This window comes from Chelmon rostratus, chromosome 15 (genome assembly GCF_017976325.1).
Source record: "Chelmon rostratus isolate fCheRos1 chromosome 15, fCheRos1.pri, whole genome shotgun sequence".
Classification (NCBI taxonomy): domain Eukaryota; kingdom Metazoa; phylum Chordata; class Actinopteri; order Chaetodontiformes; family Chaetodontidae; genus Chelmon; species Chelmon rostratus.
This window is the reverse complement of record NC_055672.1, coordinates 21,727,685-21,743,938: the sequence shown is the minus strand read 5'-3', so window position 1 is coordinate 21,743,938 and position 16,254 is coordinate 21,727,685. Positions and strand designations below refer to the sequence as shown.

The 16,254-nt window shown below is 42.0% G+C and overlaps 1 protein-coding gene across 6 annotated transcripts in view; it reads left to right on the top strand.

Moving 5' to 3' along the window:
• The window catches only part of ralgapa1 (Ral GTPase activating protein catalytic subunit alpha 1), a 65,830-nt gene that overhangs the window by 35,550 nt on the left and 14,026 nt on the right, over positions 1-16,254 (top strand). For all 6 annotated transcript variants that reach the window (XM_041954602.1, XM_041954606.1, XM_041954601.1 and 3 more), the window contains 5 exons: positions 2,019-2,090; positions 2,282-2,405; positions 2,788-2,943; positions 5,446-5,604; positions 7,216-7,343. In XM_041954602.1, coding sequence (XP_041810536.1) covers positions 2,019-2,090; positions 2,282-2,405; positions 2,788-2,943; positions 5,446-5,604; positions 7,216-7,343 — 639 coding nt within the window. The remainder of the gene's footprint in view (positions 1-2,018; positions 2,091-2,281; positions 2,406-2,787; positions 2,944-5,445; positions 5,605-7,215; positions 7,344-16,254) is intronic.

Genomic DNA, 16,254 nt, shown 5'->3' with positions numbered 1-16,254 from the left:
AAGAAAAAGGCACATGTAGATGGAGAGCGAGAGTAAAAAACAAAAGGAGAGATGGAGCCAAAATCAGCAAATAAGAAGGATAAAGAAACGCTGATGTTTGGGGGGGAAAGAGGATAGACGGAAGAGAAAGATAAGAGAAGATTGTCCAATCATCTGTTATTGTCCCCTTACGTCTCTCTAGGTATTCATATGGCACATTACAGACACTAAGATACTGACAGTCACCCGTGTGTGTGCATGCATGAATGTGTGTGTGTGTGTTCTCTTTTATGCTTTTCCCTATAATCCAGGGTGTAAATGGAGTCTTTTAGAGCAGAGAATGAGGCCATTACCAAGTATCAGTTTAATAAAGAGCAAATTGCTGTCTCTCTCTCTCTCTTTATCTCTCGCTGTTGCACCCCCCCCCCCCCCCTCTCTCTCTCTCTCTAAGAGTGAAAAGAATGACGTGTCATTATCAGTCCACTCCAAGCCTCACTGCTCATGTCTTGGCTTTATATGAGCGGTGTGGAGGTTGGTGGCTGGTCACTGGGACATTTTGAACCCACATGAATGAATAGACTTGTTACTTGGTATAAAAGGCTTCTGTTTTGTCCTCTTTTATTTGGAGCCTTAAAGTGGTGATGACAGCTGTGGTCATAGATATTGTTGCATTGGCTCATTTATGCTCACAGTCATAATAATATGCAGTAATCTATATTTGTAAGGTCACAGTTGAGGCACAAGTATATAAACAAGCACTTGTCAGATGGTTGAACAGAAAAATCGAATAAAAAAAGCTTCCATAACATTTGGGTATTAAGGATCTATAGTTTGTTTGCTCTGGTCTGAATCAGTTTGAACATTTTCCCCTTGGTTTGGTTTCTTTTCACACAGAGAAAAATCCAAGCGAGCCAAAAGCACTACAAACCGCGCAAGCACGTTCACTTCACCCATTGGTCAGATGTTTCTGGGGTGGGAGCAAGAATGTAAACACAGGAAGAAGGTCCCGAAGCAGGTCCACTGGCCAAATACAAAGTACTATATTGCACTAGGCCATGTCCAACCTCCACCAGTAGGCCCGATTTAGGTTGGATCACATTCCCACCACAAATGGACCACTGCACAGTCAGTCTGGGACCAGACCGAGACCACCCTTTCTCAAGCGTCCATAGCTGAGTGTGATAACTGTGTTCAACACCTTCTGAAACAAATCGCACAAAGGGGGAAAACAAACACGAATGAAGTTCGATTTGCCCCGACTTAAAAGCACAGGAGCGAAAACAACCTTAGTGACTTGGCTCCTCCATGTTTTTCATGCAGTAATTGCACAAGTCTTGCGCACTCTAAACCGTCCATATTCTTCCTTTTCAAATGTTTTTCCATCTCTTTCATCTGACAAATGGTGGACTTAGCAAAGCTGTTTGTATTTCTTCTTTTACCAGGTATCAGAGGAAGTTCAAATCAGTTACATTTATTGTCAGCAAGCCAAATATATGTTTGGAAGGCCACGAAAAGCTCTCAGAGTTCAGTTTTCTTATTCAGAGTTAGCCGACAATGACAGCTTGATGATTTAAAGGAGTTTATTGTTGACTGTGGAGAGGGCACATTTTTTTCAAAATTGGTAAAGGAATACACTTCATATCAAATCTTACATTTAACTGACATACAAGCTGTTTATGACTGTGACTACAGACATTTTGAGAGTTTACCAACACAGCTGCTTTTAAATTAATGTCCATACATACATGTGGCTATGAATAAAGACTGGTTTGTATTGTTGTTTTTCTTTTCCTCTTTTTTTCAGCTTGAGTTTCTTTCTTCTTTTTTTTTGGCTTTTTCACCAGCAGTCCTGCCAGCTCTACTTCATGTCTTTTAAGTTGTCACGGGATTGTTCGTTTTCTGCTAGGAAACAGTGACAAAAACAAGCAACTAGCCAATTAAGAGAGACACCAGTAGTAGCCAGACAGCGGTAGAGATGCAGATTTAACAATAACTTTGATCATGATCTACTAACTTATGCATGCATCTGTATCTTACAGGAGTAACTTTCATTTGTTGCGGAAGAATGAGAAGTTGCTGAGAGAGCTGAAGAACCTGGACTCACAGCAGTGGTGAGAAAATATGAAAAGTCATGCACTTTGCTCCCTTTACTCCCTTACAAACAGACAAATTCAGGGCAAAGTACCTGGATAAAAACCCTGGTAACATAATAAACTTCAAGAAATTACTAAAATAAATGTTACCTTCTTAACAATCTGTTTTTCACTTGTGGTCATTATTGGTCTCCTTCTTTGACTTCTAGCCGTGAGACTCATAAAATAGCCGTGTTTTATGTGGCTGAGGGCCAAGAGGACAAACACTCCATACTAACCAATACAGCAGGCAGCCAAGCGTATGAAGACTTTGTCTCTGGACTGGGTTGGGAGGTAAGAACACATTTACTGAAAAAATCTTAAGTGTTCTGAGATTGTTTGTCTTCTTCATTCTTCTTATTCAAATTGCACATTTCTCTTAACATAGTTTCTCTGAAATATGCCAAATAAAATGAAGGACTGGATCTGATCTAATCTGCAACTAATAACTGAATCATTATCATTGATGGTTTGACTGATTAAACATAAGAAAATTAACTTACTGCTGTTTGCAACACAACATTTGTTGGCTAAAGAGTTCAGAGGAAATTGAAGTTTGTCAGATTTGAATTTTTTTTATTTTTTTATTTTAGGTTTCAAGGCAGTAAAAAGCTACAAAGGGAGTTACTATTTTTAATGTGTCCTGCATATTATGTTGTGCATGTTTGTCCCTTAGGTGGACCTCACGACTCACTGTGGCTTTATGGGAGGTCTCCAGAGGAATCGCAGTACAGGCCAGACTACGCCTTACTATGCCACCTCCACTACAGAGGTCATCTACCACGTCTCCACCCGCATGCCCCATGACCAGGACCACAACCTCACTAAGAAGGTAACACCTATTTGACTGGTGAGCTGTCATTTGGGTTTGTTTAGTTTCTTTACAGGAGTAAAGAAGTTCCCATTGTTCCCTCTCTTCTGCCCAGCTAATGAAAGGGAACCTAGTTGTTTGTTTGTTGCTGGGTGAATTTGAACAGCTCACACACAAACACTGACATTTTAAAATTTTCAGATTTGCTTGACAGTTGGATGGAAACACATCTATTATCTACTGCATTGCTCTCTTTCTTGGTGTTAATAAGCATACTTATTGTTGTTGCTCTGATTTCAGACTTTTTATTTAATGAGGGAAGATGTGCAATGAGAGGGGGGGTGGAGAAGAAAATCCTCTGTACACCTCTCTGTCCTTCTTTTTAGATTCTTTCTTCTTTTCATCCTTCTGAATCTCTTGGTTTACCTGGAATGATATTGCAAATGAGCACGGGTCACTGCACACACACACACCAATCTGTTAATGTCAGTATTTTTAAAGCACACCAGTGTCTCCAATGACTCTTAATAGCAATCATGTCTGTGTTTGTGCGTGGTCTAGGCAGTGGTCAGTGTCTAGGCAGGCAGGTTTAGTGTGTGTGAGAGTGTTTGTGTGTGTGTGTGCGAGTGTGTGCATGTGCACACACCTGTCAACCCTCAGGCGCTAGGCGCTCTGCACATGGCCATAATGTCCCTTTAATCAGATCATACTTCCTGCTTCTCGGCCTATCACGTCGCTGCAGGCTCCTGATTGGATTATCAGCGCCTGGTCCGACACCATCCGTCTCCCTGATCAGCTGATGGCCCCATCAAACACGTGCACGCGCGCGCACACACACACACTATAAACCTGTTTAACTTGACACAAACACACATCCACTAAGGGCTTTATTCACATCAGTCTGCACAAATAACCACACAACTATAAATTTGTGTTAATGTAGGACACAGAAGCGCACACACGCGTTAGCGAGCACACGCAGGTTTACAAACACATACACTCACAGTTTGACAAATGTGTCTACAAAGAGGTTAAACTGACAGGCATACACATGTCCATACTGGCAGGCATTTATCATCCATCCTTCTGCCACACACACACACACACACACACACACACACACCGCAGTGTGATTTTAGTCCATTGCAGGGCATTTGTCCAGTTCTCACTCTTTGCTGTGAGGTCTGCTCCCTCTCATACCACATCTGCTTGAAATGTGATTAAAAGGATTAAAGCTGCATTACACCAACCGATTGTGGCATCAGAGATGACATCACTCTGATCATTGAAATATTTTTTAAACACTGATGCAGCTCAGAGAAGCATCACAGACAGTAAGACTCCACTTCGTCTTCTTATACAGTGCCACCTAATTGTTCTGACACCCAAAAATACAGCACAAAGGTCACAATTTTAACTTTCCAAATGCGATAATGGCAGAGCTGTGAGTTGTGTGTCTTAACTGACACTTTGAATTGCAACCACCGTCAGAGGGAAGTGCCTCTAAAAGATTTATTTTAATTAGAACTTGATAAGTACATCTCTATTCCAAGCGTGTTTTCCAAACTCTCCTTAAATATATCAACTTAATGTATCACTAGTCAAGAAAATATCAGGCTAATTAAACAAATAACTCAAATTTAAAATTCAAGTAGTGTCATTATGGCAAGTGGGTGAAGTCACTTCCAAACATGATGAATAAGGTAACTCATGCAAGTCTCACAGGCCTCCATATTAATTAATGCAACCTCAGGCTTATATGAGAGGTGGGTGACTTGTGTGTGTACAAGCAAAATTACATTTCATTAACATTTCCTGACACACTAATGACATGTGGACAGCTTTTTGGGTTAACAAGTCCCTTCCGTGCAAACAAATCCTGCTTCTTACAAACTTGCCAGAAGACAAAATACACAGCTGATTCTAGCTTAAACATTTAAAAGGAAATGTCTGTGATGTGTTAGTCTCAGGGCCAAGGCCAAGAGAGGCAGACATCTGAAGGTGTGAGACACACCAGACAAGTAGAGAGACGTCTGTGTGGGGAGTTGGTGTGTGTGTGTATTTTGACAGACATCAAGGTTAATGACAGGGCTGTCAAAAGCCCTGTCTGTAGCCCACCGAGTGAATATGAACCACACACACAGAATCACGCAGCATCAGACTTGATCCATCCGTCTTCCAGCCCATACTCCATCTTTCCAGAGCTTCACCCTGTCTACGTGTCCACACTCCATCTCATCTTCACACACTCACTCTATCACCCCCAGGGCCACCTATAGCACGTAGGCACACAAAAGCAAAAGCCTTGGGTTTATGATGGATACAGCCCATCGACGGTGTGTGTGTGTGTGTGTGTGTGTGTGTGTGTGTGTGTGTGTGTGTGTGTGTGTGTGTGTGTGTGTGTGTGTGTGTGTGTGTGTGTGTGTGTGTGAGAGTGTGAGACTTTGTGCTCTCTGTTTATTCATTTCTCTTTTCCGTTCCTCCCTCTTCTCACTTGTCTGCCCCTTCTCTCTCCACCTCCAGCTTCGACACCTGGGTAATGACGAGGTTCACATTGTTTGGTCGGAGCACTCCAGAGACTACCGTCGAGGGATCATCCCCACTGAGTTTGGAGACGTGCTAATCATCATCTACCCCATGAAGAACCACATGTACTCCATCCATATTCTCAAAAAACCTGAGGTAAAAGGCGTTTTGATACTGGACTCAGGCTGCCAGTTGTCAATATTTTGTGCAATTATTCCTCAGTGTTTCCTCACAATTCTTTAAAGTCAACATTAAAACCCAGGATAATAATTCAGTCTCCCTCTGGGCTCATCGGTAATAATTACACATGTCAGTTGTTGTGGAAGTGTAATTGTAGTGTGAATCATTGGCCAATCAGTGGCACTATTCAAACTATTAGATGTTTTTTTTTGTGCAATTTAGTACAAACATCCGTGGTCCCCAGAGGATGAATCTTCCTGAATTTTCCTGTAGTGCCACCATGAGGTTGACATTCATGGTTTTCAGTGAAATGTCTCAACATCCGTTGGATGTATCCTCACAAAATATGGTTCCATCTGACTTGTAATAGCCTTGGTGATCTCTTAACTTTTCATTTAGTGCCATCATCAGGTCAGATTTTTAATTTGACCAATACTTAACCACAAAACTAATGACATTCCCCTCAATTAGCCTCAGCTGTATTCTATGTACAGTGGTAATTAGCACATTTTAGCATGCTAACACACAAAACTAAGACAACATGGTAAACATTATACCTGCTAAACACCAGCATGTTAGCATTGTCATTGCAAGCATGTTTGCATGATGACATTAGCATTTACCTCAAAGCATCACTTTGGCTAAATATAGCCTTACAGAGCTGCTAGCATGGCTGTAGACTCGTATTGTTGTTTAGCTGCTGAATTCATAAGTAAGACAGATTATTCCTGTGAAACTGGTCAAAAGTCATTGATTAGGGTCAGTACGTATAATAAACAGAAGAACAAACGCAGAGAGACATCCAAAATAAGTAGTTTACAGTCACAGAGTAGATAGAAATATGTAAATGATATATATCAATGATTGAGCTTTATACTTTATAGATAACAAGGTAGCTGGAATAAAGTTGGGAACATGCACAGTGTGTGTTTTGGTACATCATTTTATATTTCCTACCAGCCTTTACAGATATGTATCCAGATTGACTAACAATCCTAGAGAGAGTCTTGCCCTGACTCTTGGTGCTCTGGTTAATGTATCAGTCTAAAACACACAGACATTAATACCACAGCACTGATAGCATAATTCTATTTCAAACGAGACCTAACACAATAAAATTCTGCTTTTTCTGTATGACATAGATACCACAGCACTAATAACATAACCTTATTCTGTGTCATTCATTCTACAAGCAAAAATATTGAATTATCATGAATCCAAAAGCAAGTTAGATAAGAGATTTTCTGTGTTGTTGTCCTGAAAGCACTGTATTCAGCCATAGAGTGCATGGCTCAGAGACCTGGTCTACAAATTAATTCGATAAAAAGCCTGACATTATTCTCTTTGGTGGATTCCACAAGCAAAGTATGGAATTAAATCAGAAAGCCATAGCCTGAATCAAATGTACAATTCAGTCAAAACCCAGTGGCTCCCAGAGATTATTCTGTTCAATTAAAAAATATAGAGAATTATATTCATTTGAGAGGCTTCATGGGCTGTAGGTTACTTATTAAGTACTACATAAAAAATAGTGATTTCTTTCTTCTGCTTTAATGTCTGTTTCACGGCCTGTTTTTGTGACTGTAGGTGCCATTCTTTGGTCCACTGTTTGACGGTGCCATAGTGGACGTGAAGATTTTGCCCACCATGGTCAGAGCCACAGCCATCAACGCCAGTCGGGCTCTCAAATCCCTCATTCCCCTGTACCAGAACTTGTATCCTTTGCAAACCCAACTGAGAATATGCAGAAAGAGGATCAGAAGCCAAAGGTGCGTCACAAAAACCTTTGTTCATTTTTTTAGCTCATTGCCTTCATTTCTACCTCCATGCTAACGCCTAGGGGAGGGCGTTATAGCGGTTTCATCACCATTACCAGTGTCACATCGCCACGACATTGGATTTTGCAATACTGTCATTACCCTGATGAATGTGTTGGTGTATTAAAACTGCTTTACTGTGGCTGTAATTACATTCAGTTCGAGGGCTATGCACATATGCATAGAACTGGAGTTACATACACTAAGTGCTATTTTCCTTGCTAGTAAGGTAACATTATGGACAAAGTATGCCAATTCCTGTTGTCCATTTTCTATTTTCTATTCTTGGAATGGGAATAGAAAATAGAAATAAAAAACGGAAATCAAGACATCACTTTAGTTCAATGATTTTTACCTCTGTAAGTTATGTTTTTTACATTTTACATCAATAGAGTGAAAAGTGGTGGAATCATGCTTTTATTTTTTTAATAATAATACTTTCACCGTAAAAAAAAAATACAGTGATATAAATATGAGGTCACATTGCCCACCCCTACGCCCCATGTCAGCTTTTTAAAAGTTAGTTGTTTGCAGGCTCTCTTTAAATTCTTAAACTTGAAATCCTTGCACATGCACTGTATGTGTGAGCAATAATGTTGGTTATCACTCAGCTCAAGTGTTAAGAATAGCAAATCAATGAGCAGTGGTGTTTGGCTTTCAAAATATAAGTGCTAGTGTGATAGAGCTGCGTTTAGTTGGCTCTGAAGTGCCATATATCAAGCGTGCGAGTTTGCCGTGCACGGCCAAGCGGACCCGGCTGGGCTACGCAGCTGGTGTGTGTACGTGTCTGCATGCATCTGTGTACGCAGGCGAGAAAGAGAAACCGACAGACAGGTGTGTATACAGTCTGTCTGCTTGATCCGATGCGATGGTAGTTGGAAGAAGCCCAGCGGTCAATACTTATCGATGACCCTGCTCTCCACTCGAACGCTGTTTCTAAATGAGGGGCTTTGCTCTCTGGTCTCACACACTCCACACTTATACACACTCTTGATTCTAACAAACGTGGACAAAAGATTAGACTCACATGGACACGGGGTCCTCAGAGGAACAGCAGTGCACATACAGACACACACACCATTGTGAGGTGACAGCGTCCCCTGTAGAGGCGAGCTGAGCTACTGACTCATCATTGGAATTTCTTCTAAACGGCACTTAAAGCAATTTGATCCCCTAATAATACTTTCTTCCTGTGTCCCTGCTTGTCTGTCTGATATTTTCTCTTTCCCTTCATTTCTGCCCTTTGTATCCAAGTAAGTTTAATTTATTTGCATCACAATAAAACAAGATTTACGAGTGTAACTGCCATTTTTGACTGTATGAATTCTGGGTGAGTGCCAGAAGCACTGCTTTAGCAAAGGGCACAGTTAGTCATCTCAGCATGTGAAGATCAAGTTATTATACCAGCACTGCTTGCCCTTCAGTGCCTTTATTGGTACAGTGCTACGTTTCTTCCCGCCACAAAAAACTTTGCCCCACAGCGCTACTAGTGGTCAGGAATCCAGACAGTAAATAACCAGCAGAAACTTTGAAGCCAGTGGGCTTGACAAAGACGCTAGCAACTCAAGCAGCAGCACAGGCAAAAGAGCTGTAATTAGCTATGGCTGGTGCTGGGAGCGTAGCTATCCCATAGCCCATGTCACAGCTGCTTACAAGGAATGACAGCTGCCTCTGACAGACCAACACCAACAGTCTGAGGAGCATCTTTTATGCATTTTATGTGAAAGGGGAAGACCTTTTCAAAAAGCGTTTAGGCCTCCAGTCAAGAATACGGTGTCAGCTGCAACAGGTAGCCATGCAGTGACAACTAAAATAGCCTACACCAACTGCAGGAGCACTGGACAAAACTTGTACAATCCATAATGCAAACCATAATAAACCCATAACCCAAACACTGCCTTGAAGTAAAAAGCTCACTCCCCACAAAAGGTAGTACTCGTAGCTTTCAAAGACATGTCTAATTCACTAGTTTAATATGACCCCCACGTCATGTCATCCAGTCTAACATTTTTAGATACAGAACATTTTGTATATTTCTTTCTTTTCTTCTCTAAAAGCCATGTTTTTAAACTTGACTCCTTTCTTTGTCAGTAGTTCATCATAACTGATATCCTGCCTCCTTCGCCTGCCCTTTCTTTGTCCTTGTTTACTGTGTCCCTCGTCCCTTTCTCCCATCACCCTTTCACTGTGCTCTGTCTGTCTTTACTCCCCGCTTGCCTGGTGTCCTTCATCTCTATGTTCTCTTTCTCCCCGCTTGTCCAACTTTCTGCCCTCTAATTTTCTTTAAACCCCTGTCTTTCTCCCCCTCTTTCGCCTCCCTTTCTTGTCTTTCCCCGTCTCTCCTCATGTAGATAATGAGTGTGAGAGGTGACGCAAGCCAAGAAGGTGGTGGCAGCATGGGGGGGGGGGGGGTCGTGGAAGGATGAGGTTGAAGAAGCCATTTTGCTCTGCCACGTCCACCCAGCGAGACAGAGACTTCGACATTGTTTGGCACAGTCTGGGGCTGTAGCTTGTAGCGAACCCCCTCGAACCCTCTTTTTTTTTGTGTGTGTGTGTTTTCCTGTGAGTGTGTAGACATGTAGACATCTTTACAATTGTTTTTTCTTTCCTACATTGTTGATGTATATCCATACCTACTGTGTGTGTGTGTGTATGTGTGTGCACACACGTGTGTATGATGATGATGTACACTTGCCTGATGACACACATGTGTCATGCATGCTCGTTTCTAGGTGTTTGCGTGTGTCTGCGAGTGTCCTGGCGTGTATTGATTGGCGGCAGCAGCAGGTCGATGTCTCTGACAGGCTGAATTACAGTAATCAGTCATTATTGACTCCCCATCTCTCTGCTACACACACCTCTCTCCTCTCCTCTTCTGTCTCTTCTCCTCTCCCTACTCTGCCCTCTATTTCTGTCACTCCTTTCTATCCTTTTCTCCCTCTGTTATCTCTCCAGTGCGCCGTCTCTCTCTTAACATCCGTCTTCATCTCGTTGTGCCTTAATTTTTTTTTTTACCGCTGTCTTGTTTTGCTCTTATCGTCATTTCTCTATCTCCCTCTCTAATTCTGTCCCTGTATTTTCTCTTTCGTCTCTCTTAACTCCCTTATATCTCAGTGCATATCTGTTTCTCCTCCGATCTCTGTCATGTTGTCATATTCAGATTTCTTTACTTTTCAGTCTTCATTCAGTTTTTTTTTTTGTTTTTTTTTGCTGCTCCATATTTTCTGATCATTGCAATTTATCTCTGAAAATTGCTCAACTTTTGAGAGTTCATAAAGGTTTTGGACAACACATTGGAAGACAAGACAGGGCCATGCAATTTCAGTAAAACACGCAAAACATGAATATATATGAGTCTCTTTGTGGAGGGCTTTGTGAGCTGCACTGCATCTGAAACTGAATTTGCCAAGTTTGTGATCTGGTTCCATAACCACTGAATTTAAAAGCCATTAAAGCAATTCAGATGTTCATTCATGAAGTACAGGAGCAGCAGCAGAGGTTGTGCCTTAAAGATAAATATAGTGCATTGCTTTTACATTTTTCTTTTGAAATAAGAGCAGACATTCCTGGAGATTAGCGCACATACTGCTCATGAGGGTTAGATGTGTGCCCCTGAAGTGCCTCATCAAGCTGTGTGTCTTCTGTGTTTTGGTGCTGCATGGTAACATCAGGTATCCTCAGAGAGGAGCTGACATAGAAACAAAGGTGGGGGGGTTGGAAAGAAGGCTGGCAGGACTAAGTGTGTCAGTGGTTAACTGGCATTTTGTCTTCTTTCTTTTCCTCTCTCTCTCTCTTTCTCTGTCTGTCTTCCTCCCTCCCTCTCTCTCCCTGTCTCCTGGCCCTCAGGGCGGTCCATCTGCCTTCCCTCTCTGATCTTTCATTCACCATGACTAGAGCCATCCAACAGCACGCACACACACAGACAGTGCCAGGCTGCTGGGGCAGCTGTGTGTAAGCACAGCTCTATCTCACATATCAGCTCATTGCAGCAAGAAAAGCAATCCAAGACTCCCCAACACACATGCACACACACACATACTGCCGCTGTCCTGATAGCCCTCACTATATTCACACGTCACAGCGACGTGCAACACACACTGAGTTTTAAAACTTTTCTACTCTCTGATGACACATACCCACAGCAACAAATCTTCCTCCTCCTGTAGTTAACCACAGCGGAATCGGATAATATCAGGAAAATGCAAGTGCAAATGAGGGGGGGGGCTCCAAAAACACATCAGTGAGCCCCATTCCTTCATTACCATGAACACACATGTATATGAAAATAGTCCACAACAAAGGCTACTGCTTCAAACTCAGTTTTTTAAGTAAAATTTGGGTTTACCAAGTTAAAGTTGAGTCTGATTTTTGTGACCCCAAGTTCTTTTGAACTGCGTGTGCTCGACCAGTGTGGACCGGCCAAACACACACATTCACATAGCTGGATCTCCAACTGCCGCTCTATCATCTGATAACAGTGTGTGTGAGAGAGTTTGAGAGATAGGTGTCAGCGTGTGTGAGGATGTATGTTAGTTGGTGTGTGTGTGTGTGTGAGAGAGAGAGAGAGAGAAAGCTGTGGCCATTCTCCATCTGCTCCTGGGTGATTGTGGTTCTGGGAAACAATGTTGGAGAGACACTAAGCTGCTACATACACACACGCGCGCACAAGTTCCAGCAAGTGAATGTATGTGTGTTTCTGTGCATGAATTTTCAAATGTATATCATCCGTCCATTTAGAGTTGTGTATTTCATGGTGTTTATGTTGCATGCGTTTGTGTGTGTGTATATATTTCGCACTCTGGATTAGAGCTTGTGTGTGTGTATACGTGTGTGTGAGGGACATCCCCTCTAGTAGTTGATTGGCAGAGATAGCTGCACTGAGGCTGGGGTCAGCATATGGCTCAGTGTGATAGCGATGCTGTGTTTGTGTGTGTCACTGCCTTTCCCTCTCTTTCACACCCTGTTCCCAGTGAAATGATGGCAGCTCTGGGCATGTAGCACTATTATCCCCCATATCCACACACACACACACGCACTCACCAAGAGCAGCCAAACGCCTAGCGGCCTGCCTGCCTTCCCTTTGCCAGCTCCCACAATAGAGCCTATTGTCCCAGTGAGGCTACAATCTGCTGTGTGCGACAAAGAGTGTGTGTTCCTCACCAGTGTAGAAAGGTGAGGGCAAAACCTTACAAATTGAAGACAGTTTGTTATTGTTGATGCTGAAACAGGGTCATGATATCCTTAACCTTGCCTGAGCTCCACTACCCATCAGCCATGGAAGGAGCACTTTGTTTGACATTGAAGAAACCTGCACTGCTGCCTGTCTTCAGGTCGCGTCATGATGTATTTGATCTGATCGAATTGTTGCAATGATAGGAATTGAGTTGATGCGGGTGCGTTAAAATCTAAGGGTTTGACATTTAAGCACGGCCATGGCCAAAAAATATTACTCTGGGGCCACCAACTATCCCCTGTAGGTGGCCAGCAAGTTTTATCGGGCCTCTCTTGAGCACATCGCTGTGTCTTATTTGTCTAAGCAAGAAGGCTCACATACTGCGAGCCTTCACCAACACTTTTACTTTAAAACCAATACTTTATCAATACACCAAGCTTAAACAAAAGTATGTCATATAACTGTAAGTTTGCCACATACCTTAAAATTTGACAAATTCTTGTAAACTGCTGCTGGCTGAGACAAACTCACTTCTAATCCTATTCTGAATTTATCTCTGACAGAATATACGTACCCTATATTGTCGTGGGGCCAGTGTTTCAAAATATTAGCATCTGTCCCTGAATCGCATCGAAATGTCTGATATTTCCTAAAAAATATTGCTTTCTTTTTTCTTAGAAATCAGACTGATTAAGAAACAAAGAGAAATAAGACTACTACTGAGGAAACTGAATTTGATATATATTTCATCTGTCTCTTCTTATTTGAAGACAGTGTTCTATGAGCAGCTGTACTGCAAAAAGCACCACACGTTGAGTGGTTTTTGATGCTTTAGGATACAATTAGGATTAGGTTAAGGGTTTGTGTATTGGAGGTTAAGGGTAAGGAAATGAATACAAGTCTCTGTGTGAATACATGCAGAGGGGGGAGGTGATTGTGCTTAATTGTTTCCCATGGGGTAGATAGAGGAAATGAAAAGAAAAGGGTGAGGAGGAGGGGTCACGGCTAATCTCTTTCACTTCTCCTTGGGGAAGTGCGTGCGTGAGTGACTGTGTGTGTATGTGTGTGAGAGAGCAAGAGATCCTTTCAGGATATCAGTCTGTTCCACAAGCACATTTCAGCACTGTGATCTCCTTATACTGATGCATAATTTCAAGCAGATCAACATGATAGTTTTGCAAAACTCATGAGAAAATTAGAAAATATATATGTTATTTTTACCTGAATTCTGCTTCACCTTGCTAACTGAATTAATATGAGTGAATTTAATCCCTTGTGGTTTTATAGTAAAGGCCTGGAAAGCTGCTATAGTTTATGGTAGGATAAAACCTACTGTATCACGTTTACAGTCTGTTTTATTAATTAAACTACACAGGTACTGGAAGAGTGCAGATGTCTGCCAAAGACCAGCCAAGTTTTGTATAATATGCAAATCTTCAAGAGCAACCACAGTCTTTGTCTGGATGTGTTCACAATATCCCCAAGTGCTCCATTACAACTGCTTTCCGTATGAGGTTTGTATGAGCAGCTTCATGTGTCGGCCGCCCTGGTGGACTCCTGGTACCTGTGAATATGCATTATGATATGGAGTCATTGAATTTCTACAAGTGGCTGTGTTCTGTCACTACTGACCTTCACAACCACCTACTGGATTTTAAGATGTACGGCATTTATTTCGCCAAGGTCAAATGCCATATGTTTCAATGTCAAGGAAAGGGAAAAATAATTAATGTGTCCTTGATGTCATTCGGATCTGCTCAAAACGTTTATGGGCTTTTATGAAAATTGGGCCAGTAGAGTTTCCGTAATCCTTCTGATAAACTTCCTTGGCGATAAGTAAAACTGCTTAAAGGTGTTTTAATCTGTTTTTGTGCTTACATATTCTTGTTGGAGCAAGTCCTGCAGTAGTGTCACACAAGTGACGGCGTAGCAGCAAACTCAAGATATTTAAGGCATTTGCCTCCACACACACATCGATGTCTGAGCGGCACATTCTGAGACTTGAATTCTTTTTAGAAGAGAAAAAGGCAAATTGCTGCTTAATAAGGAGTATTACTTTAGATGTTGTTCATGTTCCATCATGTTTTTTTGGGGGGGCGGTCTAATATCTGAAATATATGATTCATGTAATGACTGAGTGTGCCTGTGTGTGTGTGTGTGTGTGTGTGTGTGTGTGTTTGTGTGTGTTTGTGTGCACACGTACACACCTTGTCACAAAGAGCTGTGCAGACACATGAGTTGTAGCCATCAGTGGCTTGATCACATCTTGTTGGAGCAGACCCCCCTCTGACTGGTAAACCAGCTAATCTGTAGTGTGTGGGTGTGGGTGTAAATGCGTGAATGCGGCGGGGTGTGTGAATGTAAGTATTTTTTAGGTGACAAGGTGTTTAAAATTCAGAGTGGGATGTCATGGATGACCAAGACCGCGACAGAGAGCAGCACTGCAAATTGTGTGTTAAGCTCTAATCGCCTTCTTCAGTTCGACCTTAAAAAGACAAAAGAAAGAGGAGAATGGTCTTCACGGGCTCGGGGTAGGGATGTTAATCAGTAATTGACTATTGATTTAATTAGAAATTATATATGCAGTCATTCTGTCTATAAAAAGCAATGTCAAGAAATAGCTATTTTTTTTGTGTCACCTCTCGTATCCATATTAACAATTCAGATGTGTGTGTGTGTGTGTGTGTGTGTGTGTGTGTGTGTGTGGAGGATGAATATTGCAGAGCCTGCAGATAAGAACAGGATCCATCTCCTTAATCAGGGAATTATTGTTATGGCCTCTGTGACGTTCACCAACACCCATGCTGTGTGTGTGCATGTGTGTACATGTGCTCTTTGCTGCGTGTGTGTCCGTTAAATAAAGCTTGTAATTGCGCTGGCAGCTTTAGGGCTCCCCAGTGGTGACAGGGAGGAGGGTGAGGGTCTCTGTGTGTGTACGTGTTTATGCGTGTGTATGCACACACACAAAGGGTGAAATAGTGGGGTGACAAGGGGCCAATTAATGTATCACATCTGTTTTTCTCCTCAGTCTCTGTTTCTGCATTGGGTTAAAGAGCAGATGAATAGAGGTAAATACAATTGTGGATGTGTGTGTGTGTGTGTGTGTGTGTGTGTGTCCGTGCACATCGGGCCCTAACAATAAGTAGTGCATTAGACCAACCTATCTCTGTCCTCATCTTTTGGCGTACGTGGACACACACACACTCTTAATGAAATCACAAAGCCTCCATATCATTGCTATCACAGAAAGATATAAACCCATTAGCTTGTTCCTTTGGGCATGGACACACACACACACACTCACACACACAGACACGCACAGGTTTATCACTACACGCTGTAAAGCTTTTCCAATTGTATTATCCCTCTGATGTCCTTCTCTCTGTTGTCTGTTCCAATGCCTGGGGTGGAGAGGACAGATAGGGTGTGTGTGTGAGATGCATAGTGAGATACTCTGCGTGTGTGTTTCAGAGGAGAGGTATCTTGTAGACGAGATTTAGAAAATGGACAGAAGTTGAGATGTTGCACTTTTAATATCATTTTTTACCTTTCAAAATTCACGTTAAACCTCGACGAACCATTTCTACATAACACGTTTGCTTTGTTCACATTCAAACTCACACAAAGTTGTTGCTG